Source organism: Lathamus discolor, chromosome 5, assembly GCF_037157495.1.
Source record: "Lathamus discolor isolate bLatDis1 chromosome 5, bLatDis1.hap1, whole genome shotgun sequence".
Taxonomy (NCBI): domain Eukaryota; kingdom Metazoa; phylum Chordata; class Aves; order Psittaciformes; family Psittacidae; genus Lathamus; species Lathamus discolor.
Window position 1 is genome coordinate 1,508,407 of NC_088888.1, and position 26,060 is coordinate 1,534,466.

Genomic DNA, 26,060 nt, shown 5'->3' on the forward strand with positions numbered 1-26,060 from the left:
TTTGTCTTGAACTAGCTGAGAAGTCCTCCAGTGACCAATTTTCCTTTGGTTTCTTTCCTCCTTGTTTGCCCAGCAAGTTGCACAGCAGGGGCAGTTCAATCACTGCAATGTGGAAGCCATGGGAGAAAAGGTGAAGCAGTTGTTGGCATGATCGTTGTCTGCTCCCTGGGTAATTACCCTGAATTCAAGCTCAGATTGCTCTGCTTGGCTCTTGAGGGTTTTATGCTATGTATCAAAGACTGAGATGAAAGAGGTGAAGGATGTTTTAAATGTGACCGTGTTGTGAAGCATAGACTCATAGAATCAACCAGAAGAGAACGCTGGTCCAAGGGAGCCAAGACTGGTCAATACTTGCTGGAGTCTCATGTCCTACTACACCTCCCCTGGTTTAAAGGCATAGGATTGGAGGCAGAAGGGACCCAGAGGCAAATTCAAGTACAGCAGTTGCACATATCCCACACACATCTGCACGTGGCAACCTGAGTACCAGCATCATCAAATCCTTCCTCAGGAAGGATCACAGAATCAGCTGGGCTGGGAAAGACTTTAAGCTTACCCAGTCCAACCATTCCCCAGCGCTGCCCAGGCCACCCCTGCCCCATGGCACTGAGGCCTTGTCTCCACGCTGTGTGAGCATTTGCAGGGCCGGTGCCTGCAGCCCTGCCCTGGGCAGCCTGTTCCAATGCCTGAGCACCCTCTGGGGCAGGAATTGTTCCTCAGCTCCATCTAAACCTGCCCTGGGGCAGCTTGAGGCCGGTTCCTCTTGTCCCATCCCTTGTTCCTTGGGAGCAGAGCCCAGCCCCTCCTGGCTCCATCCTCCTGTCAGGCACTTGTAGGGAGCCATCAGGTCCCCCCTGAGCCTTCTCTTCTCCATCTGAACCCCCCAGGTCCCTCAGCCGTTCCCCATCACACTTGGGCTCCAGGCCCTGCACCAGCTCCGTTGCCCTTCTCTGGCCCTGCTCCAGCCCCTCTATGTCTCTCTTGTAGTGAGGGGCCCAGAGCTGAACACAGGATTTGAGGTGCCCAGCAGAGGGGACAATCACTGCCCAGGCATGGATATAAATTAAGTATATGGAGGGTTTTCTTTTATAATTATACTTCCCTTTCTTAGACTTTTCCAAGCTCTCTGCATATTTATACTATTAAATAGTACAGATGCCTATGAAGTACCTTACCCTGGCTTTAAGAACTGTAGGTTCAATATCCTACTTTTGATGTGTTTACAGAATTAGCTGAAATTCTCAATGTTGAAAGAGGCTGTTTTCACTTAGACACTTAATATTACATTAAACTTTGTACCAATCATCATTTTCTGGTACCTCATGAAAATTCGCTAACATTGTATTTGCAGCATGTACATCTAATGAATAGAATTGCAGAAAATGGGATGCAGTAGCCTTTGCTTGTGGATAAGAAATAGGATTACACCATGTTTACATGATAGAGAATTCTACACAGCCAAACATTATCATCTTATGCCTCCTTGCTGTCAGTCGCAAATTTTGCCTGAGACAAAACAGGTTTTGAGGCTTTTAGCTTGAAAAAGGAAAACTGCCAAGGAAAATCACTGAAAATCGTAGTTTCATATCATAGCACTGAGGTGACTTTTCTGTTGCAGTGTGAGTTACTTCAAATTGCTTCTGTAGCTTGTGTTCCTCTGGTAGCTGCTCTATCTCTGCCTCTTAAATCAACTTGAATTCTTTAGCAGAACCGGTTCCAGTGCATGTAACAGCTTGGAATTTTGAGGGTAATGGGTAAATTCATTTGCTGTCCCTTTAAAACGCCTGATCGTGTAGTCGCTTTCTCTTTTGCTTATTCTCAGTCAGCTGGGTTTTTTTCTAGCCTTTAACATTTCTGCCCTTCAGCTTTTGTTTTTGCCCCTTAGCTGGTCTGCTTAGTGCTGTGGTGCCCTTATCTAGCCACTGTCTCAAAATAGTTCTTGATGATGGCAGTGTTCAAGGCCAGGTTAGACATAGGGGCTTGGAGCAAGCTGCTCTAGTGGAACGTGTCCCCGCCTATGGCAGCGCATTGGAACTGAATTAGCTTTAAGGTCCTTTCCAACCCAAAGTATTCTGTGATTAAAAGAAAAACAGCAGTAAAGATGACCAGCAATTCCAGCTCATTCCAGTGTCTGCTCCCTGACGGTGGGTCCTGCGCTGCATTCTTCCCAGTCTGTTTTCTTACTTTCCGAAATTGCACCTCATTATCTCCCATGTAGGGAGCTGGAGTGGGTGCAGCATTGACAGACAGCGGATGTGGCATTGTGGCTGTTCTGGAAGCATTTGTTAAGTCCCTGTGTTTTCCATGATATCCTATGGGAAGCGTTCCTATATCCTGGTGAACAGTTCAAAGTTTCTCTACAAATCCCTGTGTTGAGCAATGTATATGCATCCAATGCATATGAAACACTGAAGGTGTAAGCTAGGCTCCATAGGGTTCATGCAGGTTGTTTGCTGTTAGTGTAGTGGCTGGTTTGGGTGGGATCATAGGGGCAAGCTCTGCTCATTCTGTCAGTAGAAGGTGTTTCATGTTTTCCTACCTCCAGGGTAAGTGTTTTAGATCCAGTTACAAATGATGAATGATTGGTTTTACCCCTGGAAGGGTGACTTTGAGGATGGTTGTTTACAGCCTCCTTGTCATCTTTGGTTTTTTCTCTGGTGAAATAGTATGTTTATAGGCTGTCATTATGCCAATGTTTCATATCTATAGATGGCATCCCTATTTTCATACGTAGCTACAGAAACATAATGGGTAATATAATAAGCAATTTCCTCCTTTGGTGCAGCCAATTACTAGCTCATACAACTCAAGAGTCAGGGGAGGACAGGGTAGGATTTGGAACTGGATTCTAGGGCAACAGTGCTTGATTTTGTGTAGGGCTTTTTCACTGATTGCTTTTTATACCATGCAGATAGTCCTTAGCTAAGCTATCTTCAGCAGCGCAATGTCTTGTGCCATTGAAATGATATTGTTACACTATGGAGTGCTCTACCTCATAACTTTGGTTCCTGAGAAAGTTAGGTGCCTACCTTGAGTACCATGGTGTGATGATGTACAAGCTATGACCCAGTTGGCGCTGAATACTCCAGTGTGGATTTCACTACCATGGGCTCCTACTGACGTGTGAGAGCTTGACTGCATGCTCTATACTTCTGCCCCCCTAAATGCTAGTCAAGTTCAAGGTTTTGAGCCCATTATAAAGCTCTAGAAGGCAGACCAGGGTTAGTAACCCTAATTCTCAAAGGTAATGAATCCTTCAGGGTGCAGGTTAAAGATGATCTTTTCAGGAGATTATTCTCCCTGGCAATATAGCCACGGTTTTGTAGTGAGCACCTCCCTAAACTAAGGGCCATGGTATCACCTTTTAGTCCATAGGCAGAGCAGGGTTCTCAGACCTTGCTTCATTCATATCCAAATGCACTTCGAAAATGTATGTATAGTCTCCCTCCATGCCATACTGCTGTGCTGTATTGCACACATTCCCTCTGTGGCAAGTGAAAAACTAGAGTGTAGTGGTTTGGTTTTGGGTTTTTGGTGGTGTATTTTTTGTTGTTAATACAGTACCAGAGTGAATTCAGATGCTGTAGTGATGGGGATAGGGTAAGTCGTTTTATAGAAGAAGCAAGAATGTGGTTTGACAAGCACAGACTGTTTCAAATAAAACACAGCACACATACCAGTGCCTGGAAACAACTTTGGAACAAGCAGTGTTGTTGTTTTTAATAGCTATACTACCCTGGATCCCACATGACATGCAGAGAATAAACAGTATGTTAAGATGATGTTCAGTGTAACTTTCTTGTCTGAGTGATGTAAGTGGAAACAATAGAATCTGCAATGTTAATCATTACAGTTATGACAAATATTCTTTCGTTTACCTTTTAATCTGATTTGAAATCTGATTTCGTATGGGTTTCCATGACTATTTCATGCAGGCAGCGTAAGGGAAGCTTTACTAAACTTTCCCATGCTGGATGTGTAGAAAGCTTTACTGAAGAGCTCAGTAAAGAGAGAATGTGGACGAGCTGAGTCCTACCAGATCAGTTTGCATACTTTAAAGGTATTTTCCTGTGCATTTGGAGAGTGGTTGCAATGTGGTTATTTATCTACCTTGAAAGCAGCTCTCCCTTCCCAAGTGTGCAGAAGGAAAGGTACTGCACAGATTGTAGCTGGTGCCTCAGCTTGTTTCCAGTCAGCTCATTCTCGCTGGGCCAGAACACATTATTTCTCGGTATGCATTTTTTCAGCATAATCAACTTTCAGCTAGCAAGCAGTCTAAAGTCTGCTCTTTCTAGTGTACAAGCAGTTCTTAAGACCTACACATGGCAAGGTCACTTGTGTTGGAATAATTATGATATCATTTGAAAATATAATTACCATCTGGGCAGTGAAACCATTTCCATCATTATGGGTCAAATGGCAGATTTTCAAGATACACTAATTTCTGTGTCTCATTCTGTCTTCATCTCTGCTTTAATTTTCATAAATTAAGGCTTGTATTTAAGGAAGAAAAAGATGCTGAAAAGGAACAAAAAACGCAGTGGTTTTATTTTTTTCCCTTCTGTAGTTCGTTTCCACATAGAATACTTTTCATGTTGTTTTCTCCATTTCTGCAAAACTGCTGATGAAAACAAGAAGGTGCTTGCAAATGGTGCCAGCACAGTTGGTTACATCCTTATCTGTGTTTGCTTTCAGGGATGTGTTCCATCAGTTCCTATTAGATGAAGCTGATCCCAGTGCAGTGCAGTAGGGGTTAAAACTTTGGGACTATATGTCTATATAAAGTAGGTTTGGAAATTCGTTTAGTCATGTTTTATCTGTTGGTAATGTTGGAATCATAATCCCTCAAAGCCTAGCATTTGAAGGTGAACATGTCAGGCATTTACTGTCTCATTATGATAGAGCTCTTGGTCATGTTTGATAACTTGATATGTTTGATCATCTCTTGCCAGCAGCAAACATCAGTGAGAGATACAGAAGTGAGAGGTACTGACTGATGCCTACCTCTGGACTGGTCAGGCGCTGTCAGTAAAACATTCTCTTCTTTCCTCTCAGCCCTTTTTCCTCTCTCACTTGTGCACACAAAAATCTGCATGGACTTAACTGAATGGTAGGTGGGGGTGCACAGGCCTTGCTGTGCTCCTTAGTGCTTTGGTAAGCCCAGTGCATCATTACCTGGCAGTAAGCTGTGAAGTCTTCCTCTTTGTCAGAGGTGAAACCAAGATCGCACTGTAAAATCCTGCCCAGTGCTTTCCTGCCGAAGCATGAGAGATGGTGAGTGTTGAGCTAGGGATGCGGGATATGTGTTGAGGATGATGTTGCTGTGTTGTGTAAGTCATGCTGCTGTCCTAGTTTGTGACCTTTTCAGAGGCAGAGGTGGGATAGTTGAATACTTTACACTAAGTGCTGGATCTGTCTGTGTGCTTCAGATTTAATGACTGGTAATCCCAATGTTTGGGTTTTGAGGGAATCCTCTAGGCATGGTAACTAAGAGGCAAGTTTGCAGTGTGCAAAAAATTCCATGTCTGCAGTCTAGGAGCCTGTAAGAAACAGAAGAAGTGGTGAGTGTTAGTTACTACTCCTTTGAAGTGGAAAACTTCTTTACCAGATTTGGGTACTACATGCTATTTTAGTACATGCCTGATGTTAAGTGTGTACACACTGTCCCAGTAAAGCAAGATGAGCCTATGTTTGACATGGGATCAATGGAGCTTAAATATGCCATTGCTATTGAATCTCTTGTTTGTTCACAGAATGGCTCTCAGAGGCAGTGACAGCAGAACAGCATTTGTACTAGAATGGTTATATCTGAACTGGCAAAATGCTAAATCTAAGTAGAACCATCAGGTGTAAAATCTGAAGCATGGCCAGGACAGGCTTGCCTTGCATGTCAAAGCACTCTATCCAGGCTGCTGCTGGAAGGTGGATACGCTCTACAGTCAGTCTTCCTCAATCTCACAAGGCTGTGTGGTGTCATTGATCCATGCAGGATTATGTACAGAAAAGATGAGGTACTTGGATTCAGGGAAAAACTATTTGCTGCTTTATTTCTTGCTATAAGGAATGTGGAAAGGGGATGCTGTTGTAACTACTGAATCTCAGTGACTAGACTAGAAGTGGTACTGATACAATGCTAGGGTGTTTTTTGTGTTCCACTTCAGTTTTAACTAAACCAGCACTAGTGTGGATCAGTTGCTGCTAATAAGTAACACAGTAAAGAGGTGATGCGGTCCATCTCTTTGTCTTGTTTGCATCCAGTGCAAAAACCCCAAAAATCAGGTATCAAGCCTTGCACGGTCTCAGACTTTTCTGCCTCTCTCCTAGCAGACTGACATCTTATTGCTTATTTGCAATATGTTTGCGTCACACTGCCAACCAGCTCTTTCCTGCAAGGGGCTGAATATTGTTGGAGTGTATCAAACACCCTTATCAAGGAAATAAATGGCTTTTATTTCCCTTCTGTCTTTCTTGAATAGAGAACTTGGCTGGTACTGCCTTTGTCTTTGGAGCATACACAAAGTATTGGATACGCGTTTTGTTCACAAACCCAAAGATTGATCATAAATACATTTTCTCGATAATCTTGCCTTTTGGAGTTAGAATGGAGCAGCATGGTGGTGGTCTGTATTGCAGTTTTCCTTTAGAATGTTCAAAAGCAGAGCAAAGGTGCATGAAGGTAGAGGAAGAATGCACTTACTATTGATTTAAACACTACCTACTCAGTAAAACAAAGAATCACAGCTAGGCTTCCTTCACAGAATGTACTCCTATGTAACATTAAACTCCATTAACAAGGTTGAAAAATGCTGCATGGTAACCAAAGAGGTTTTCTTGCTCAGACACAGCTAGCAGAGAAAAACGTTGACCCTGTGGAAAGATCCTTTTGCTCACACGGGTTATGATTGTTAAGAAATGTGTATTACGGAACTGAGGGCTCAATTTACAATTTAAATTTTGCCTGCATTTGCTTTTGTCCACTCTTTGTTCTTGTTACATTAGGAGCTAAAAATCGCCTCCTGCTCTAAGAGGCAGCAGCCTCACCTAAAATCCTCAACCTTCTGCCAGCAGTGGATGCTTTAAGGGTTTTAACGCCAGCTCTTACAGCTGGCTTTATGCTGTTCCCTGTAGCTTTAAAGGGATACTGGAGCTTGCTTAAAGGCGTCTGGGATCAGATCCTTTGATTCCAGCCTTACTGCTTTCTCCTTACTGCCAGGCATGAGCAGGGAAGCCATTACCTGCTGGGATCTTAGGAGTAGCCCCAGCAGCTTGTGCTTTCTGGCTTGAAGGATTGGGGATGGGGAAGTGAGGGAACAACAGCTATCCAAGAGGGATTACCACAGGAGGCTGTGTCATGTGCTCAGTCATCACATAAAGGCACAGAAAAGAGTGTGAGATACAGAGAACAGTGTTAGTATATTTGTTGTTTAAATAAAATCAAAGCTTAACACTGACACCTCAGTGCTTAGCTGCAAAGTTAGACCGTGCATGTGCTCAGGAGAGGGTTTAACTGGCAGGCTTGATGTTTAGGGCTGCAGTTTAGTTTGCACTGTATTTCTTGATGCTTTCTCCACCTTACGGATATAATTGCTTCTCAGTCAATATGGAACTAGAAATATAAATTGATCATGGAAGCACAGGAAGAGTTCTTATACAGGAATACTTAGAAGATTAAAACTGGCCAGGCAGGTCAGAATTCTGGCTAGCTGTTCTGCCCAGGATGTGATACAAGAAAATGATTGTATCTTGCATAGGGTAGCAGATTTTTAGAATAAAGAGGTTTTAATATAGGAGATGTTATTTTTAACATTAAAACGGAAATCCTTTAATGAGCATCTTCTGGAAGTTGAACAAAATAAAATCACATTGAAACAGGAAGATATGAGTCCAGTTCACTCTGTCAGTCCAACCTCCAGACAAAGTTAGTGGTGAAAGAATTGATTTTTGTCTTGCTGCTCTACTAAGCATGTGTTCTACTTAATGAACGCCACCCCTGCATCCACAAACTCCACAAACCAGGGTAGCATCCAGCCAAACCCTGTATGTGAACCCACACAGAAAAAGAAATACAAACACACCATTATTCACTGCTTTCTTCTCTTGAAATAGCAATGAGTAACTATGGAAGGATCAAAACATCTTTCTGATTCTTCAGTCCTCAAATATTGAAGAAGTTGGATTTGGCTGGTTTTAGGGTTGGAGCAGAGGGGGGTTGGAGCAGAGCGGGCTTGGTGCAAAAGGTACTTGGCAGTGAAGATGAACACACAACACAGATCCCCATCCATCTGACTGATGAGGAAAATCTTGCAATAAAAGAAAATATGGTCTGGCCTTTTCTCTTAGGAGCAAGAGCCCTTTGACATGCATGTGCACAAAGTGATGTGTAAATGCAAAAGACTCATCAAGCTCTCCACAAAGGAATCTGTGAGGGTTAAAGAGTCTTTTCTGTTACCTAGCAAACTGCAATGGCTGTTCAGCTTCGTCGCCTTGTCTCTAAGCAGAAACATTTTAGTAAGGAAAATACTAGAGGTTCTCTTGGAGTGACTACATTTCATACACTCCTTGGGCACAGGTGTGCTGGAAAAGGTAGCTGTTAAGTGCACAGTGATGAGCATTTTAAGCATCTGAATGTAAGATGCAGATGGATCTGCATTTTGACTGAGGTACCTGGCATACTAACATTAGCAGGATAGCCAAATAGCTTATGCGTTACACCTAAGGAATTAAAAGTGGCTTTCTAGGAGGGGGAAGAAAATGTAGTACTTTATTCTTGACATGGACAAAGCAACAAATGACATGTACTTAACAGTTTTTCACTAACTGAGCCACGAATAGTTCAATATGTGCAGTCACAAGCACAGGAAGAGGTGGTCTCTGTTGCTTTAGCTGTAGTTGAAAACTACTGTAAAATGTGCTGTGGTGAATGCATACATGGAGATGGCAAGGGAAAAGTTTTGCTGCAAAAGCTTTATTTGCATGGGCAAATGATGCCCATGTGGCTTCTGGTGCAGGTATATACAGAGCTCTGAATTTTGAGCTGCGCCGTTAAGTGTCAGAGTCAGGAGAAGTAAAGAAAATGAGGGGGAAAAGATAATCCTTTAATTCATGGTCTTGCTTATCTGGTTTGTATAATAATGGTTCTTTGGGGCAGAGTGAGCAATTCCTGATGCAGAAAGCAAGGCTGGGATCTCTGTGCCTCTGGGTTATGTCCTAGCCACAGAGTTGGAGCTTTCCTGCATACTCACTTTTTGAATCTCATTTTCTTTTCTGCCTGGTGGCAGCCTGGTAACAGGGAGCTGGAGCACTCCTCTGGGAGACAAGATATGTTGGTCTCCCTGGCAAAGAGCCTGACCTCTACCATGTTATAAGCCAAGAGTGACAGTGCTATTAATAGGTGCCTCCTCCAGCCAGGTTTTCAAAGGCACACAGCTCCACTGCTGCGCTGCTGAGCTTAGGTCTTACCAGCACATGGTAGGTGCATTGGGAGTATCAGAGATGAATTGGGCCCCTTAGGGGAGTTATGTTCATAACAGCTTCAGGGAGCCCTGCAGGCTCCTCCTGGAAGGAGGCAGGAGGTGCCTGCTTTCTGCTCCATCACCTGGGGACACAGCCCCTTCCCACCCAGGAACTGAGCTGTAGGCACTTAAGGCTCTTTTGGTAACCTTTTAGCTAACTTTTAGGCTCCTACTCTCAGCAATACGCTTGGGGCCCTGGTTTGGACTTAATGATTTAACCAGTCTTCTGGCACTTTGATGATCTGGAACCTCTCCCATTTCCACTGGGATCAGAGGTAGCTGACTGGTAGTTCTGTGTCTGCACACAGTGCTGGTAGGCCTTTCTTTCCTAGATGTGGCTGGAAGAAAATTGAACACAGCACTCCATCAGGAATGAAACTCTATTAAAAGGAAGCATTATGATTTCCATTAAAATTCCATTTGAATTTAATGAATCTCTACAAACATGAGCTTCCTTGGAACAGCGAATTCAAAATGATGTGTTCAGTATTCCCCAGTTACCTGCCCCTTGACGTATGGACTTGGATCATTTTTTGTGTTGAATGCAAGCAAAGAAACATCCAATAAACACGTCACAGATTTTAGTAGGGAGCTGCACACTCAGTCTTTACTGAGAAGCATGCTAACAACTGGGAAGTGAACCCGAACTCAGGTCATACTTGTAAAGCCCAGTGTTCTTGCATATGAATAGTCTCATTAATGCTTTGTAACCCGAATGGGCTTAATTTCTCATTAAACATTTTTGAGCTAATCTAACAAGGCTTGCCTGGAGCCAGCATTAGCTTCAGTATTTTAAAGGGTCTGCATTTCTGACAGCTTAAACTGCTTTGCCAACAGCCCACCAAATTATTACACCTTGGAAAAAGCTTGAGTTTCACGGTAAAGAACAAGGCTTGTCTCTCCTAATAGAGGTTTTTCCCATGGTATTCCAAATACCTCTGGTTATTTCTTTTATTTCAGGTGCAAATATGTGGGGCTCAACCTTTAAAATTGTGTTTACAGGAGCTGTTTCTGTGATTGAAACCAGATTTATTCATGGAATCGGAATGAACCAGGTTGGAAAAGACCTTTAAGCTCAAGTTCAACCATTCCGCAGCATGGCCAAGGCCACCACTGCCCCATGGCACTGAGGCCTCGTCTCCACGGTGTGTGAGCACTTGCAGGGCTGGTGCCTGCAGCCCTGCCCTGGGCAGCCTGTTCCAATGCCTGAGCACCCTCTGGGGCAGGAATTGTTCCTCAGCTCCATCTGAACCTGCCCTGGGGCAGCTTGAGGCCGGTTCCTCTTGTCCCATCCCTTGTTCCTTGGGAGCAGAGCCCAGCCCCTCTTGGCTCCATCCTCCTGTCAGGCACTTGCAGGGAGCGATCAGGTCCCCCCTGAGCCTTCTCTTCTCCAGCCTGAACCCCCCAGGTCCCTCAGCTGTTCCCCATCACACTTGGGCTCCAGGCCCTGCACCAGCTCCGCTGCCCTTCTCTGGCCCCGCTCCAGTCCCTCAATGTCTCTCTTGTAGTGAGGGGCCCAGAGCTGAACACAGGATTTGAGGTGCAGCCTGACCAGTGCCCAGTGCCAGGGGGACAGTCCCTGTTCTGGCCCTGCTGCCACACTGATGCTGTTGGCCTTCTTGGCTGCCTGGGCACAAGGTGGCTCATATTCAGCTCCATCAATCAGCACCCCCAGCTCCTTTTCCATGGGCAGACCTTGAGCCCATCATGGGCTCAAGCCTTCCCCAAGCCTGTCATGTAGGACCCAGTCTTGCAAAGACTTAGAGGTGTGCTTTATTTATGCACTCTGTGTAGCTCCATCCAAGTCAGTGACAGCTCAAACTGACAAAACAGGAATCTTAAGAGCTCACCCAGAAGTGTGAATTAGTAGAACTGGGCCTGAGATCTTTTTATGATGCAGTAGAGAAAATGTTTGAAGTCAGTGGCCACAAAAAGAAAACACAGGATTAAAAAGGAATAGTTGGAAGTAGCCCAGCTGCAGTTGTAGAGGGAATTCCCCTCTAGTTCTCACCCTGTGTCCTGCCACACTTTCCATTTCAATCAAATCTCTTTTGTGGTGACAGTCCTTGGAATAACTTGGAAACAAAATGAATGGGAACTTGGCTGTTTATCCTCAAAGTTGTTCAGGCTCATGCTGAGCATTGCTTTTACAGCTAATGATGACTGAAAGGGTCACATTCTTTGTATACACATCCACAAATGGACACCCTCACTTGAGGTCTAGAACCTCAAGCGATAACTGTTGTTGGGATGTGAGATGGAAGGCTTTAGTATTGTTCTTTTAACATTTACTATGTTGGCTCTTTGACTGTCCAGCTCTACACAGTATGGTTAACCCTTGAACACTCTGAAATGTAGAGAGGTGTTGGCATTTCAGGCATCAAATAGGTGCCCTGAAATGAAACACAAACAGCTCAGGAGTTGATGTTATTTACAAGAAGCTTGCCATTACAAACAAATTCCCTTTTTATTTCACCTGGTTCTGGATAAGACGTTGCAAGAGCAATAGCTAAGGAGAGAGGAAGAAAAATCATGGCTAGCATACATCTTGCTGTATTGCCTTCCTTCAAGGAAAAAATGAAAGCATGTGTTGAAGGAAGCCCCTTCCCAGAACTGCATTTAAACTGGTGCTTTACTTCCACTTCAAGATTTAAATATGGTTAAAATTACGTGCATGTGGAAGTAGGAGCAGTGTATTGAGGCCTCAAGGCATAAAAGCCCCTTAGAGTGATTCTTCACTGGTTATAAATGCTCCTCTTAGTGTTTTTTTGAAGTTCTTAGAATAAAAACTTGGTAATGTAAATGTCATTAAAAGAAAAGATGTGTTTTCCCAGGGAATGATTGTCAGCTCTCCTGTGATTGTTCTGTAGATTCCCACTTCAGGAAAACTAACAAAATGGTTATTGGATTGAAAAGTTATGCTTTGTAAGTAAATGTCACTTTTAAATACCTCAGCTATTATGTTTGTGTTTGCATTACTTTAGGGATTTAAATGGTACCATTTACGTGTTTTATTCAATTCTCAAATGTTCACTTAGTGAGTTAAAATTAAGATCAGTTGTGGAACAGCTTGCTGGCTGTAGAGAAGCTGATTGAAGCTACTGGAAGTGGGACTAAAAGACACACAAGGTTATGCTTTGCGAAAGTAGCATGTAAGTTTTAGTTTGAAATGAAAATGGAGTCTATGGAAATGTGGGACAGGCTGGCAGCATCTTTGCCAGGGAAAGGCTAAGGACAGATCCTTAGGTCAGGTGTGTGTGTGTGCGTCTTTAAATAATTCTTACTATGTATAGCATTCTCTCAATATTTATTTGTATTTATGTGCCTCATATCTTCCAGATGTTCTGAGATTAATCTACACAGAGTTCTCTTTCCCATTCTCTTCTCTCCATCTGATATGCACAACGTTTTCTTCTGACAACGTGAAATGCCTTTCCTTGAGGTCTAGCCAGCCTAGGAATGGTTGGCAAAGCCTGGCCTAAGGCATTCGCGAGTTCCTCTCTGACAGCCTGCCTAGAAATCTCTGTTCTTTCGCCTTTAAAGTTCTGGTAGGAATTGACTATAGATCCCGTAAGTTGTTTCATCTTTAGATACCCTCTTAGCCTGCATTTTTTGATACCGAGCATCTTCTGTAGGTTTAATCTTCCTGTCTGTTAATTTTTGTGGGTTGTAAGGGGCACCAACGTTACCCATCCCTCCCAAATAACCTGGAGGGTTGTGACCAATGATCATGCTCAACTCTACTTGCCTTAACAGCCTTTTCTCTTTAAAAACCACTTTATTGCTTTCCTTCATTTATCCATCTTTGGGCTATTGACTGCCTTTCCTGCACATCTATGGTAAATGTGTAATCTGCTTGTGAGGTGTTAAATTCTGCTAGGAGGGTGTCCCTTTGAGTTGTGGTAGTCTGCCATGTGGAGCCATGATTACTTTTATGTACCAATAGTCCCTGAAATGGAGGTTTTGAGCTTCTCTGTGGATTTTCTGTGATTAGAGATGGGAATAGTCTTAACTGCTGCGTGGAAGCTTAAAATGAGATATTTATGTAACGCATGCTGCTTGTGGTGCAGCAGATCTGTGTGCTCTGCAACATCCTCTCTGTTTGTATAAACCCTGAGTTTGTAATCAGAGTACAGAGGGACTGTAGGATAGCTTGCAGGTAGATAGTAGTGTCAAGAAGAAGGTAAAATGTTGGGAAGCACACAGACATCAAATCATAGTAGTGGTTGCCCCTTCATCTGTCTCCCTGCCTCCCTCCTTTCCTCCTCACAGGTTCTGGTAGTGAAGTGGAGGGCAGAACAACTCTAAAAGGCTCCTTTTCTTCCCCGTCCCACCAGGGGGGCCTGAGCAAGGGGCTGTGAAGGGCTTAGATGCTGGCAGGCTTAAAGCACAACAAATTGTTACAAAGTGGGTGTTGTGTCATAAATCATAAAAGAGAAGTAATACGTTTCTTCTGTCATCTGACTTAATAATAGTATTCACTGGTTTATTCTCCATCACGCTTCAGTGTAAGTGTAGCCTTCTGTAATATCATAGAATCATAGAATAGTTAGGGTTGGAAAGGACCTTAAGATCATACAGTTCCAACCTCCCCCAGCCATGGGCAGGGACACCTCGCACTAAACCATCTCACCCAAGGCTTCATCCAATCTGGCCTTGAACACTGCCAGGGATGGAGCACTCACAACCTTCCTGGGCAACCCATTCCAGTGTCTCACCACCCTAACAGGAAAGAATTTCCTCCTTAGATCCAATCTAAACTTCCCCTGTTTAAGTTTTAACCCGTTACCCCTTGTCCTGTCACTACAGTCCCTAATGAAGAGTCCCTCCCCAGCATCCCTATAGGCCCCCTTCAGGTACTGGAAGGCTGCTATGAGGTCTCCACGCAGCCTTCTCTTCTCCAGGCTGAACAGTCCCAACTTTCTCAGCCCGTCTTCATACGGGAGGTGCTCCAGTCCTTGACCATCCTCGTGGCCCTCCTCTGGACTTGTTCCAGCAGTTCCATGTCCTTTTTATGTTGAGGACACCAGAACTGCACACAATGCTCCAGGTGAGGTCTCAAGAGCAGAGTAGAGGGGCAGGATCACCTCCTTCGACCTGCTGGTCATGCTCCTTTTGATGCAGCCCAGGATACGGTTGGCTTTCTGGGCTGCAAGTGCACACTGCCTGCTCATGTTCATTTTCTCATCGACCAATATAATGGGTACTCTTCTGTGGAAGCACCCAGGAAAAGGACCGATAAATTAGATTCTGATGGTCTAATGGAAAAAGCAAAATGCATTTCTGTAACAACAAGGGCTCTTGTGGTGGTTCTTTTGCAGGCCAGTTTGGATTCTGTCATCGCACAAAGTGTCAGGCATGGAGCCAGGTTCTGTCCCTGGCTGCACGCTGAGCTTCCTGTTACTTATCCACAGGACTGCCAATGCAAGAGTCTGTGCACGTGTGCACCGCGTGGATATGGTGGAGGTAGTAAGTGGATCACAACGTGGATAGTGAGGCAGAAGTAGGTTTGTTCCTGATGTGTTCGTAACGTGGTAATGGGTTTTTCCCACTTTTTTCCTGCACAAGCCCCACAGGCACATACAAAACTGCTCTTCACCCTGTCTGAGAGAAATCATTCAACATCCATCAGGCCTTTATAGCTACTAAAATAGTGGGAATGCACTAACAAAGGAGGGCAGACCGTGCTGTCTGAGGGCAGTTAGTGCCCTTGTTTCAAGAAGGCACGATTATGTCAGTTTGTCTTTATATCTATGTGATGAGAAAAGAATAGACCTGAGGAGAACATAGGAAGGGGAGGGAGAAGAAAAGCATAACAGAAATGAAAACTATTTATCTTAATTTCTATTTATTTTCATATGCCTAGTAAAAAGCAGACTGATACTGAAAATGGCTATAAACATAATCAGATGTTCCCTGTAGCAGGCTGAAGTGGTGTACTGATGTTAGGCTTATAGAGAAATGGGAGAATTTGATAGTTGTTTTTTTTAATGACTCTTCTGTTTAGCTTTTAATCACTCTCATCACTTTGTTCTCCTCTGTCACTGAATTTTCTTACTTCCTAACATGAAGAATAAAGCACTCAGATAATTTCCCCTTTAAATTTTTAAGCTGGTATTTATCTCTGAATGTAAAACAGATAACCAGAAATACAAATCTCATTGCAAAAAGATTTCCTTTCATTATCTTAGCAAGTAGAAATAGTCTCAAATACGAGTACAGTGCGTGACGCCAAAGGAATGACAACTCAGGAGGACCATCACCTCCAGTTCACATATATTTCATCTCCGTACTGGTACCCGGGAGCTGGGTGGTGACTGTTGCCTGATGATTTCCGAGTGTTAACAGAAATATGTGACTGGCTGGCGAGTGGCCATGCCTTACATGGAAAACACCAGGAGTGGATGTAGCTCCCCAGGCAGGAAGAAGTGACCCCAAAACCAATGTCAGCTTTCAGAATGACATTGCTTCTGGTAATCTTACTGAGTGAGCACTGCTGTCTGGACAGTTATAAGCATCAGTTAGAGACTAAGGTTCTGACTCCTGGATTCAGTTTAAATACAGAATATAATTGTGTGCAGGGTGCTTCATATAGGATTGGGGGGGGGGGGGTTGGTACATGTGCTTTGAAGGTCATTAGGCAGGCATAGAATCCCAGACTGGTTTGTGTTAGAAGGGACCTTAAAGCTCATCCAGTTCCAACCCCTGCCACGGGCAGGGACACCTTCCACTAGACCAGGTTGCTCCAAGCCCCTGTGTCCAACCTGGCCTTGAACGCTGCCAGGGATGGGGCAGCCACAGCTTCTCTGGGCACCCTGTGCCAGCGCCTCAGCACCCTTACGTGAAGATTACGTGTAATTTCTGTGTATATAAGTTAACTTACAACTACTGCAGTTGAAAGACCTGAACATTTGTCTTTCACACTTGAGAATAGTTTATGTTAGATATTCACCTAATGTAGAGTTCCTGTGACTACAAAATTGTCTCTTCAGTAAATGGTACATGCACATACTTCATAAAGTGGTCTACAGCTTTGGAGAAACTAGGGCAGGTAAACAGAGAATGTCAGGTAGTTGTTCAAATTCTCTCTTTATGCCACAAAATAACAAATCTGTTCTGTAGTTGTTGTTCTTCTGAGATTTATGTGAAATCCCCAAATAATGCTGCTTATCTGTTGTTTCACCTACAGGTACATTTATGTTCCAATGGGAGGATCTCAGTCCAGTCTGCTGGGAGCACTCTTCTCCACAGCCCTCACTTTTGCCTTTGTAAGCTATTGGCATGGAGGGCAGAGCTACCTGTGGTACTGGGGAGCACTGAATTGGCTTGGAGTAGTTGTGGAAAGTGGCATCAGGAAGATACTTTCTATTTCACCTATTCAAGATTTAATTGTAAGTTGAATCTTTCTTCATTTCATAGAATCATAGAATAGTTAGGGTTGGAAAGGACCTTAAGATCATCTTGTTCCAACCCCCTGCCATGTTCTTGTTTCCATGCTCATCTGAAGTTCCTGGCTGCTAGTTTGATTCCATCTAGATTAGAAGTTGTGGATAACAGCTAAGAGTTAACATTCCCTTGCCCACCCTCAGTGTTTAAGGTAAGCCATGTAACTAGAATTCTGCAAAGTATCAGCAAATAAAATGCTGAAATATGGTCTTGAAAGCTTCCTCTGCAGTCCTACAGTAAGAAGCTGCTTGTCACATTGCCTGAACAGAAGCCAGTTTTAACATTTGTATTCAGATTTCACTCAGGATGCCCTTAAAATAGTCATCTTCACTAAAATTAGGAGTGTGTGTTTCTAGCCATGTGTTTCCTGGACAAATGTGTATGGAGCAGCTGCTTGCATCTGGGAACAAGCTTACACTGGGAAATCTTAGGCCACTCAAGAGACAAGTAATGAAAATATTATTTTGCTTTGAAGACCTCTGGTATTTTCATTTTATTTATAATTTTGACCTTCATGATGTCATTTCCAAAGGACAAAGCTGTCTTTGAAGTGCAGTCATGCACAAACCGCAGTGTTTTAATCTTGAGGGTCTTTTTAGTCTGCAGGTTTGCTCACTGTTAAATCCCAAATCTTCTAATGACTTTGTAAGAATAAGTAATTCCTATGTCTTGCTTCCTTAGTAGTGATAAGTGCATATAATTTGTTTTCCTATATAATGTGATGGTGGTGGTAGTGACTCACTCTGCAGCCTGATAAAGTGCTGATGCTCAAGTAATTCTGCTTGTTGTCCATCCCACCCATCTCAGTTTTCACTATTGTGGCATCCCATGTGTGGCAACTGATACAACTAAGTCATTTAGTAGCTAGTAACAGCCAGTGCTACCTTATGTCATCCAACTGGCCATCACTATGAATTCAGTGACAGTCTGGAAGCAGCTTTTTTCCTTCCTAGACAATGAGTTTATCAGATCCATTAATCCTCCCTCTAGGGTGAAACTGAGCTTCAGCTGCATACATTTGCCTCTGGTGTGGAAGACAACGTAGTTTTTCAGGCCTGCAGCTGTGAGGAAATACGAGTGTTGAGGCTTTTTGTATTTGATGTCACTGTATCAGAAATGTTAAAAGAACTCTTGATTAAGTGCTTAAATTCCATAGAAATGGGAAGGATTTTGCATTATGAGGGGGAGGTTAGATGTGTTGGATTAATTTCTAAAGCATAGTTGTAATTATATGCTGGCAGTAGGGCTCTTTTTTGTGTAAATGAATTCCCTAACAATGAACTAAATGCCTTTTACCCTTTCCCTTTGTTTTCATCCAATGTTAAAGGCCTATCCAATGTCTTCTATGTCTCCTTTTTTCCTATTACTCTTTGGAAACATGGCTGTAGGCCTTCCTTAGAAGACACGTTCACATCTTTCCTTGAACAAGTTTCTGACACCAGTATTTGTAATATGAATAGTTTGGCATCTGCATTAAGCATTAGGCAGATCTTTCTGCATTCAGTTATAGTTGAGTCATGCTTTGCCTTGTGCCTTGAAGGTTTCTCTCCAGCAACATGAGCTCCAGTCTTTTCAAACTACCCCTCATGCTCTCTCCTCACTCTTAGAACAAATACCCATTTACTTCTTGAACACTGAGACTGGGGAGCAGACAAGCAGTTGGACTTTGACCCTTCCCTATCAAGAGTTGATGTGACATTCTCATTTTATCTCTTGGCCAGGTGAAATCCTTTGCATTCTTGTGCTTCACTCCCTTTCTCTGTTTGCTCTTGCAGGTTATTTTTAAAAAGAAAAGTTCATTTTTGTCCTCAGAATAGCAGATGAGTTTTTGAAAAACACACAAAGCCCAGGTTTCTGCTTCTTTTAACCCCGTCTATTCCCCAAACCTCCTCATATATTGGTGTTCATGTTGAGTTCCATAATTGAGTTGAGCAGCAGATGTTTAATCAGTAAAATCTATTTAAGAAAAGCTCAAAGAGTAAGTTGAATTTTAATCTTGCTGGGTTTAAAATGGAATTGATCCCAAAGGATAACAGTAATTGTATCAAAACTGCTTCCCCTTTTTTCCCCACTATATTGGGTTAATTCTCTAGCAACGGGAAGATACAGAAATCTAAATAAAGCACATTTGAGTCTAGTCCTTCACTGAATCCTTGTGCTGACTAAGAATATATATAAAAAGAATTGGAACCTATATTTATGCAGATTTTATGGTAGTTTAAATCTCAGCACTTGAAATCCAGCGCAACATGGGTAGCTAACACTCCTGTAGCAGTCTGACAGGTTTTAAATGTCATCTCAGGCATATTGAGCTAGAATGAACAATGCAGCGTGAGTAATATTTACTGAAAGCACTAAATATCCTGACCCAAAAGATTGGAGCTGAAACTTCACTTGTACTGGCTGCAAACCAGGGCTGGCTTCCTGATTTCAGCTCTGAAAGAGCTGATGCACCTTCTTATGTACTTTTCAGCTTCGGCTGCTGTGAGCTTCCATGTTTCAGTGAGTTATGTTATCTTCCTTCCCATAAAGATTACTTGTTAGATATAAGTAAATTAGAGGTGAATTACCATCTTTTAATTAAAACGTTGTCTATAAAGCAACAATAAATGGTGAGCATCATAAGCCAAGGCGTATCTGGGAACTTCGTATAAAACTGGAGAAGTTTAGTTTGGTTTTATCAGTTCTTTTTTTTTTTTCACTTTTTCAGAAGCTATTTAGAGTATTGAGCAGAGAAGTGCTTTGTTTCACTGCTTCTATGTTTCTTAGAGATAAACAGTAGTAACTAGTTCAAAATCAGTGTCAGAATTTGTATTGAGTTTTAATAAATAATATGCCAGATTTCGAAAAGGAAATGCTAATGGCCATCATCCAGTGATTTAAACTCCTTCTCCTCTTTCCTTAAGGAAAGCAAGATACAGATCTATACAAGAAATTAGGTCTCAGTATAAAATTAGATCTAGATTGATTTAAACCTTAGAAGAGGTGACAACATCATTAAATCAATGGATTTGTAAAACAGAAATCTTTGGGAACCATTCTAAAGAAGGTGGAGCAAAGGAGTTGAAGTTGGCAGATTGTTAAGGTCAGTGTTTGAATTGAAACACCAACATGGATCTTCTAAGTTCTTTTGGAAAGTAAAAACACACCATTCAGTCTACTAAGAATTTTTAAGTTAAGACATAAAGATCTGTCTTCTAAGAATAATGCTATGAGGAATTTCTAGTTTCAAAGTCTTATTTCTAGCTTTATTTAGTAAAAAACTAAATACACCAGAAATGATTCAATTTGAGAAACCAACTAATTTTAAGCATGGCTTATTTTCAAGTCATTTGAACTATTCTTGTAAGTGGTTTGGGTTTTTAAAGTATAAAATGCTTTGATTTCTCCATTTCCACGCCTGGCTGTAGTGAGGTGCACTAATGAAATCTATTTCAGTGCACTCCAGTTGCCTTCCCACCCCCTTTTGCAAAATGGGAAATATTTTGTATGATGCCCGTGGTTTTGGTGGCTGTTAGATTGCTTTTTTTCCCCTCCAGAAGTATGAATCCATACATTTGTCTCTGTGATTAAATATCCATTGCTCTGGGTACCAGAGATGTGTTCAGTGACCACAGGCATCCTCCGCTTTGCAGAGAACAGAATTGTAGATGGCTTTTAAAAAGTTGGGTGTGGTGAGGGGGTTTTGTCTGTTTTTTCCTTGGTTTGATTTTATTTGCCCTGTTTCCTCTGCTAGGTGTATTAAAATACCTACAGTTAATTCCTAATAAGCTATGCATTATGCAGTGATCCTGCAGCCAGCTGGTGTGGAGCATGGAAAAGTACTGGCTGGAGAGCCTGACCTCTGGGTTGTGGTCCCACAGGGAATTAAGCTGGTCTAACAGCTCACTGCTCCTTCAAGGGAAGAGGTTCCATTTCTTTTCCTCCCTCCTTTGCAGTCTCACCACTTTCTCCTCTGCAAACTTCCCTGCTGGAATCTTTGTGGAGCTGACCTAGCTCTTTACCCCAGCAGAAAGCTCTATGTCCTCTGGTTATTTTATTGCTAGGTGATGTGCCTCATGGAGAGGAATCTCAACAGCACCTGAGGCAATACAATATATGAGACAAAAGCTGTGGGAAGATGGTGGAAAAGGAGGAGCTCAGCTACCCATAACTTCCCCTTTGCTGACGTGCATAAGCAGTCCACGGTAGTAGCTTGAGCCTCTGTACTTAAAGTCAGTGGGACAGAGAAACCAATTGGGTTCTGCTGCAGTAATTACTCAGCCCTATGTTGGGGACCAGATTCAGCCTAGCCAAGGTAAAGGTTCTTTGAATTTCACATTAACCAAATGTGTAACCATCTCCTTTAATGACAGAATTTCTTTTAGCAAGTAGAACTCGCTCTAAACTGTAAAGCCTTCTTCTGCAGCTGACTGAGGCAAGAACGGGCCAAATACTAGGAACTTGTTCAAGGGAATTATGTTTGTTGACCACCTTGCAAGAAGAGATCTTTAATAAGATCTCTGTAATAACAACAGACCCTTTTAAGCTGTTCTTCAGTACATACTAGGCTTTGGTCTCTATTTTGCTTCATTTGGTGAAAACAGTATTTATAGTACTGGTTTACTTCTGTTAAGCCTGTCTGGCCTTTTCTTTTTTACTAATAATTTTATGTAATTCATACATGTTTTTAGGTGCAACATGGTGATTATATTTAGTGGCAATCATTGCCAGTTGATATTCATAACGTTTTATGTGCTTGCTGTAGTCTTCTGTTGGGTTTGTCATTTCACTCTCTGAGAATCTTTAAGAATGGAAAGGGAAGTGGTTGAACAAAGTCCCCTCATCAGACTCATTTTCTAGTGCAGAATTTGCCTTCGAGAGATAAGTATCACCCATAATATCAAACCCAGACCAGGGGATGAGGCTTGTCCCCCACCCCAACCTTGAGTTCAGCTCTATCATTGCTCTAACCAGAAATCCCTACTATCCAAAGTAGATACCTTCTGTCTCAAAGCCAATGGAAACTGCTTTCCCTGGATATGAACATTAGCCAGAGCAGGCTTGTGACAACTGTCTTTGTGTATGGTACCTGGAAGCAGCAAGCTGAACGATCAAGGTGCTATTTTGTACTGAGCTGTTGAATGACCATAAAGGTGAATATGGGCTGCCTGATGTGTCCAGGGTTTTTTCCCCTAGATGCTAAAAGTCATTGTAGCTTTGCCAGCAATAATTCTGACTCGGGCAATAGATGTCAGCATTTAATGGAAATACAAGTTAAACGTACTGAGGAGTGGTTGCACTCTTGTCTTTCTGCTGTGCCTTATGCTACAGAAACTTGCCACAGGGAAAGCAAGTCTGTGTTTGCTGAGAGTCTCCATAGGGATTATTCCTGTGTAGTATTTATTTGTTCACAGTTTCCCAGTGGCAGTGTGGGAGGAGCACGGGGGCAGAATCACCATGCAGCACCAATGATTGGTGAACTTACATCCTTTCCCAATTGGATTGTAATTTGAAAGGTAAAACCATTAAAATGTGGATGAGGGAACTGAGAGAACCAGAGTGGGAACCAGAAGAACAAAAATAAGGACGCCAAGGACCTGGTCGCAGAGGAAAGTGTGTGACACTCTCAAACTGTCCTCCTTGGTGAGAGCTGTGTGTAAGAGCATGTACATTGCCATCACTTGGTTAAATTCCCTTCTTTAAACAGAAACCACAAAGGATGGTGCATTTCCATGCTGTTCATTTTGTACTTTTCACAAGCTGTCACTTCTTAAAACAAAAATATGTTTGGGCAGGTTCTTTGAGGGTGAGGAGTGAAGTGTAGGAGCAAGTACAGAAATTTCCTTCAGTGTATGTCAAACTTTCACACATGCATCTCCAAGTGTAGTGCATACATACGAGCTGGTAGGAGGCTGTCTTCAAACAGAAGGGGGGGTTGGCTCTTTGCTGAGAGATGCTATAAATGTAGATCTGGAAAATCTAAAAACGATCTGGTGCTAGTGCAAGACAGCGTTTTGTTGAGTGAATGTTTAGTAAGACATCAATACAGAAGATGAGTAGCTTCTCAAATACTATCTATAGCATTTATTCCTAAATTCAGAAACAAGTTCTATTTTTGAGACTAGATCTTAACTGACAGCTGCTTGATTTTAAATACATGGTCCTCTTTTTATGGGAGCGATGTAGGCAATTACAGGTCATTTGCATCATCCTGTCCCTTGGAAAAATGTTGCCAGTTCCCACCTTCATGTGTAAACCTTCCAGGAGCTAATTTTTACCTTTGCTTTGGAAAGGAAAGTCTGTACCTTGGAAAGAAACAGGAGGTGACCTCCGGTCAATTTGGAGAGAAGGGAGGAAACAATTGCAAGCAAAATAAAATGCCAGAACAGTAAAGCAAAGTAAAGGGGGCTGGCTCTGGCTTAGAGCTAGAGGAAGAAGGAGCAAACAGGAATGATTGCCATGAATACTGAAGGGTACAGGATATGTTGATGGGAAATTATATTTATTCTTCCATTTGGTGTGGCAGTTGTTGATGGATAAGATCTGGTAGCACATCTTGTTCACTTTCTGCTTGCAGCCTGTTCCTTATCTTGTTACTGATATAGTTCTGGGGATTCCACAGTTTCTTTTGGATTATCTCATAAATGGCTGTTTTGTCTGTGTATTCAACCAGAAATCTTTATTTTTGTTGCTTTTCTGTTGTGTGGTACAGTCGCTACTCATATCCTACTCAACATCTGTCCCTCAGCTTCAGAGTGCAGGAGTAGGTTTTATATTGACATGCCGGCCTCTCATCGGCTGGGTTCCCCTTGCTCCTGCTGCTTTTTGAGCCCAGCTTCCCCAGCATTACTGAGCACGTGTAGTCCCTCCCTTTGTTTCTGCAGTCTCCCAAACACACTTTTGTCACTATTACCCACTGACAATGTGTATTAACAAACATTTGTGGAAGTTTCCCCTCTGCTTGGATCCAACCCATCTTCCTTTTACTGCTCACTTTGAAAATTGAAGACACTGACGTTCTGTTTGGCAGAGCTTTGTCACAATTTCCAGCCTTTCCTCCATCCCATCTGCTCCCCCAGCTGCTCAGTCACACCCTGCCCTCCACTTTTGAGTGCTCCTAACTGCAGCTACAGAAAATAGCCAGGAACTGTTAGTCAGGATGTGTTGCTTCCCTTCCCACCACCCCATCTGCTCCTCGCTTGCTTTCAGCTTCTCACCCGTGCTCTTGGCTTTGTGCTGCATTGCGGCTGACCCACATTCAAGGGATGCTTGAGGTGTTCACTTGTGTGTGATGGGGTGATTATCAGGGTTGGGGATAGACACTGAAGAGTTGGCCTGTCATTTCTCTAACAACAGTTCCTAAAAGAAAGCCCTTAGAAGTGTTTTCTTAACTTCTGATGCTTAGAAGTTAAGATTGACTGGTTGCTCTCTATTGCTTCTGTGGAGAGGTAAACAAATTCGGGCTGTACCCTTCAGTTGTGATGCAATGGAGGTGAAGAACAAAGTTCCCATCCATAAATTGCACTGGGTAAAGCAACACCAGCAAGGGATTAAAGCTTTTTTCCAAGCACTTACCCGATAGGCATAATGGCACCAACAGTGCCTGTACTAGCAGCAACTTTACCCACAAGCATTTTACTCATTGTCCCCCCTCCACCAAACCCTATAGAACAGATCATTGCAAAGAATATTTAGGTTTTGTGATGTAAAGGTGAGTTGACGTTACATCAGCTTTTAAGCATTGCTGCTCTAGTAAAAACCTTCAGGAAATTGAAAGGATGGAGCTTTAATAACTGTTGGAAGCACACTTACTCCGCTTGTACCCTAGGCACTGAAAGATAATGCAGGACTAGGGGTTATAGTCATAGTAGTTCATTTGCTTGCTTTCTTCAACAGAAAAAAGAGTGCATTTTATGTATCTTATTTTAAAGTTACTGTAGCTAAGTTTGCTGATAGGTTTAGGAGGAAGAGGATGAAATCCATAGGACAGTATATTTAAAAAAAGACAACTCTTCTAAAAACTATCCTAGTTTATTTTGACCCTTTAAAAACCAAAAGCAGATGAAACTCAGGATAATGCAATTTGTAGTGTTGCAGTTTGCAGTATCAAGCACGTTTTGGGTCACTCTGGCCATAGTATCTGACAGTCTTATTCCACAGTTCATACACTCCCATAAGAAATACTCAACTGCCTCTTCAGTTTTACCATACACGCTTATTTTTGCCATGTGCTTGGATTATCATATCTCTGGCAGTGTAGTTCAAGAAAAACTCAATGTGTTGAGTCCCTGTTTTACTCCATGAAGATGGCTGTGTTTTGAATTGCAGCAAATTTAATTCTCTTATATGGGACTTTGATAAAGTATTTTTAGTATGAGCAAGTTTGAGAATGTCACTGATTTTATGTAGAAGTTTTCTCTAAGCTGTCCCAGGTTGATCTTGAAGGTGTTTTCCACTTGGTTGATCCTATGATTCTCTGCCAGATCACCATGGTGTCACTGCTGTCAATAGAAAACTTGGAAGAATGGCCACTGTAGGAAGATAGAGGAGTGGGTCCTTGGTAAAACACTGGGGAATATAGTTCTGTAGGATTGCCTGATTTTGACTGCTGTGCAGCTTGATCTTGGATATCTCCTCAACTTCCACATGGGAGGGTGGACTTGCTCGGGTCAGTATTCCCCAAAGTATTTTCTCTGTTGCTGGCTAGCTAGGAGATGTAAATGCAATTAGGAAAACATTTCTGGACCCTTGACTTCATCTCTCATGCCGTTCAGTAATGTCATTGTAGACTGTCCTGTAAATCAGTGGAAATGGGATCTATTGTTGATCAGCTCTAACTCCCCTTAGGAAGAAGCTCTTTTAAGAGATGCCCTGCTGTCTGAAGCCCATTCTCCTGCCATGCTTGCTTGTTTCACACTCACAGTGGTTTAATGATCTTGCAAAAAGCAAATGAAATGGGTGTTTCCTCTCACATCCTGTCTGACTTCAAAATTCCACCCAGTCCTTTAGCTTGACTCTGAATTCTAACCCAAATGATCTATTCTGGTGCATGTTGTCCTTCATAAGCTATCTTTTCTACAAAAACAGCCATTACACAAGTTTCCTATGTCTGGCTTGGTT

The 26,060-nt window shown here is 42.6% G+C and overlaps 1 protein-coding gene across 14 annotated transcripts in view; it reads left to right on the forward strand.

The window, feature by feature from the left end:
• Positions 1-26,060, forward strand: part of HHAT (hedgehog acyltransferase) — a 145,984-nt gene that overhangs the window by 50,544 nt on the left and 69,380 nt on the right. For all 14 annotated transcript variants that reach the window (XM_065679332.1, XM_065679317.1, XM_065679321.1 and 11 more), the window contains one exon: positions 16,702-16,903. In XM_065679332.1, the coding sequence (XP_065535404.1) occupies positions 16,702-16,903 (202 nt within the window). The remainder of the gene's footprint in view (positions 1-16,701; positions 16,904-26,060) is intronic.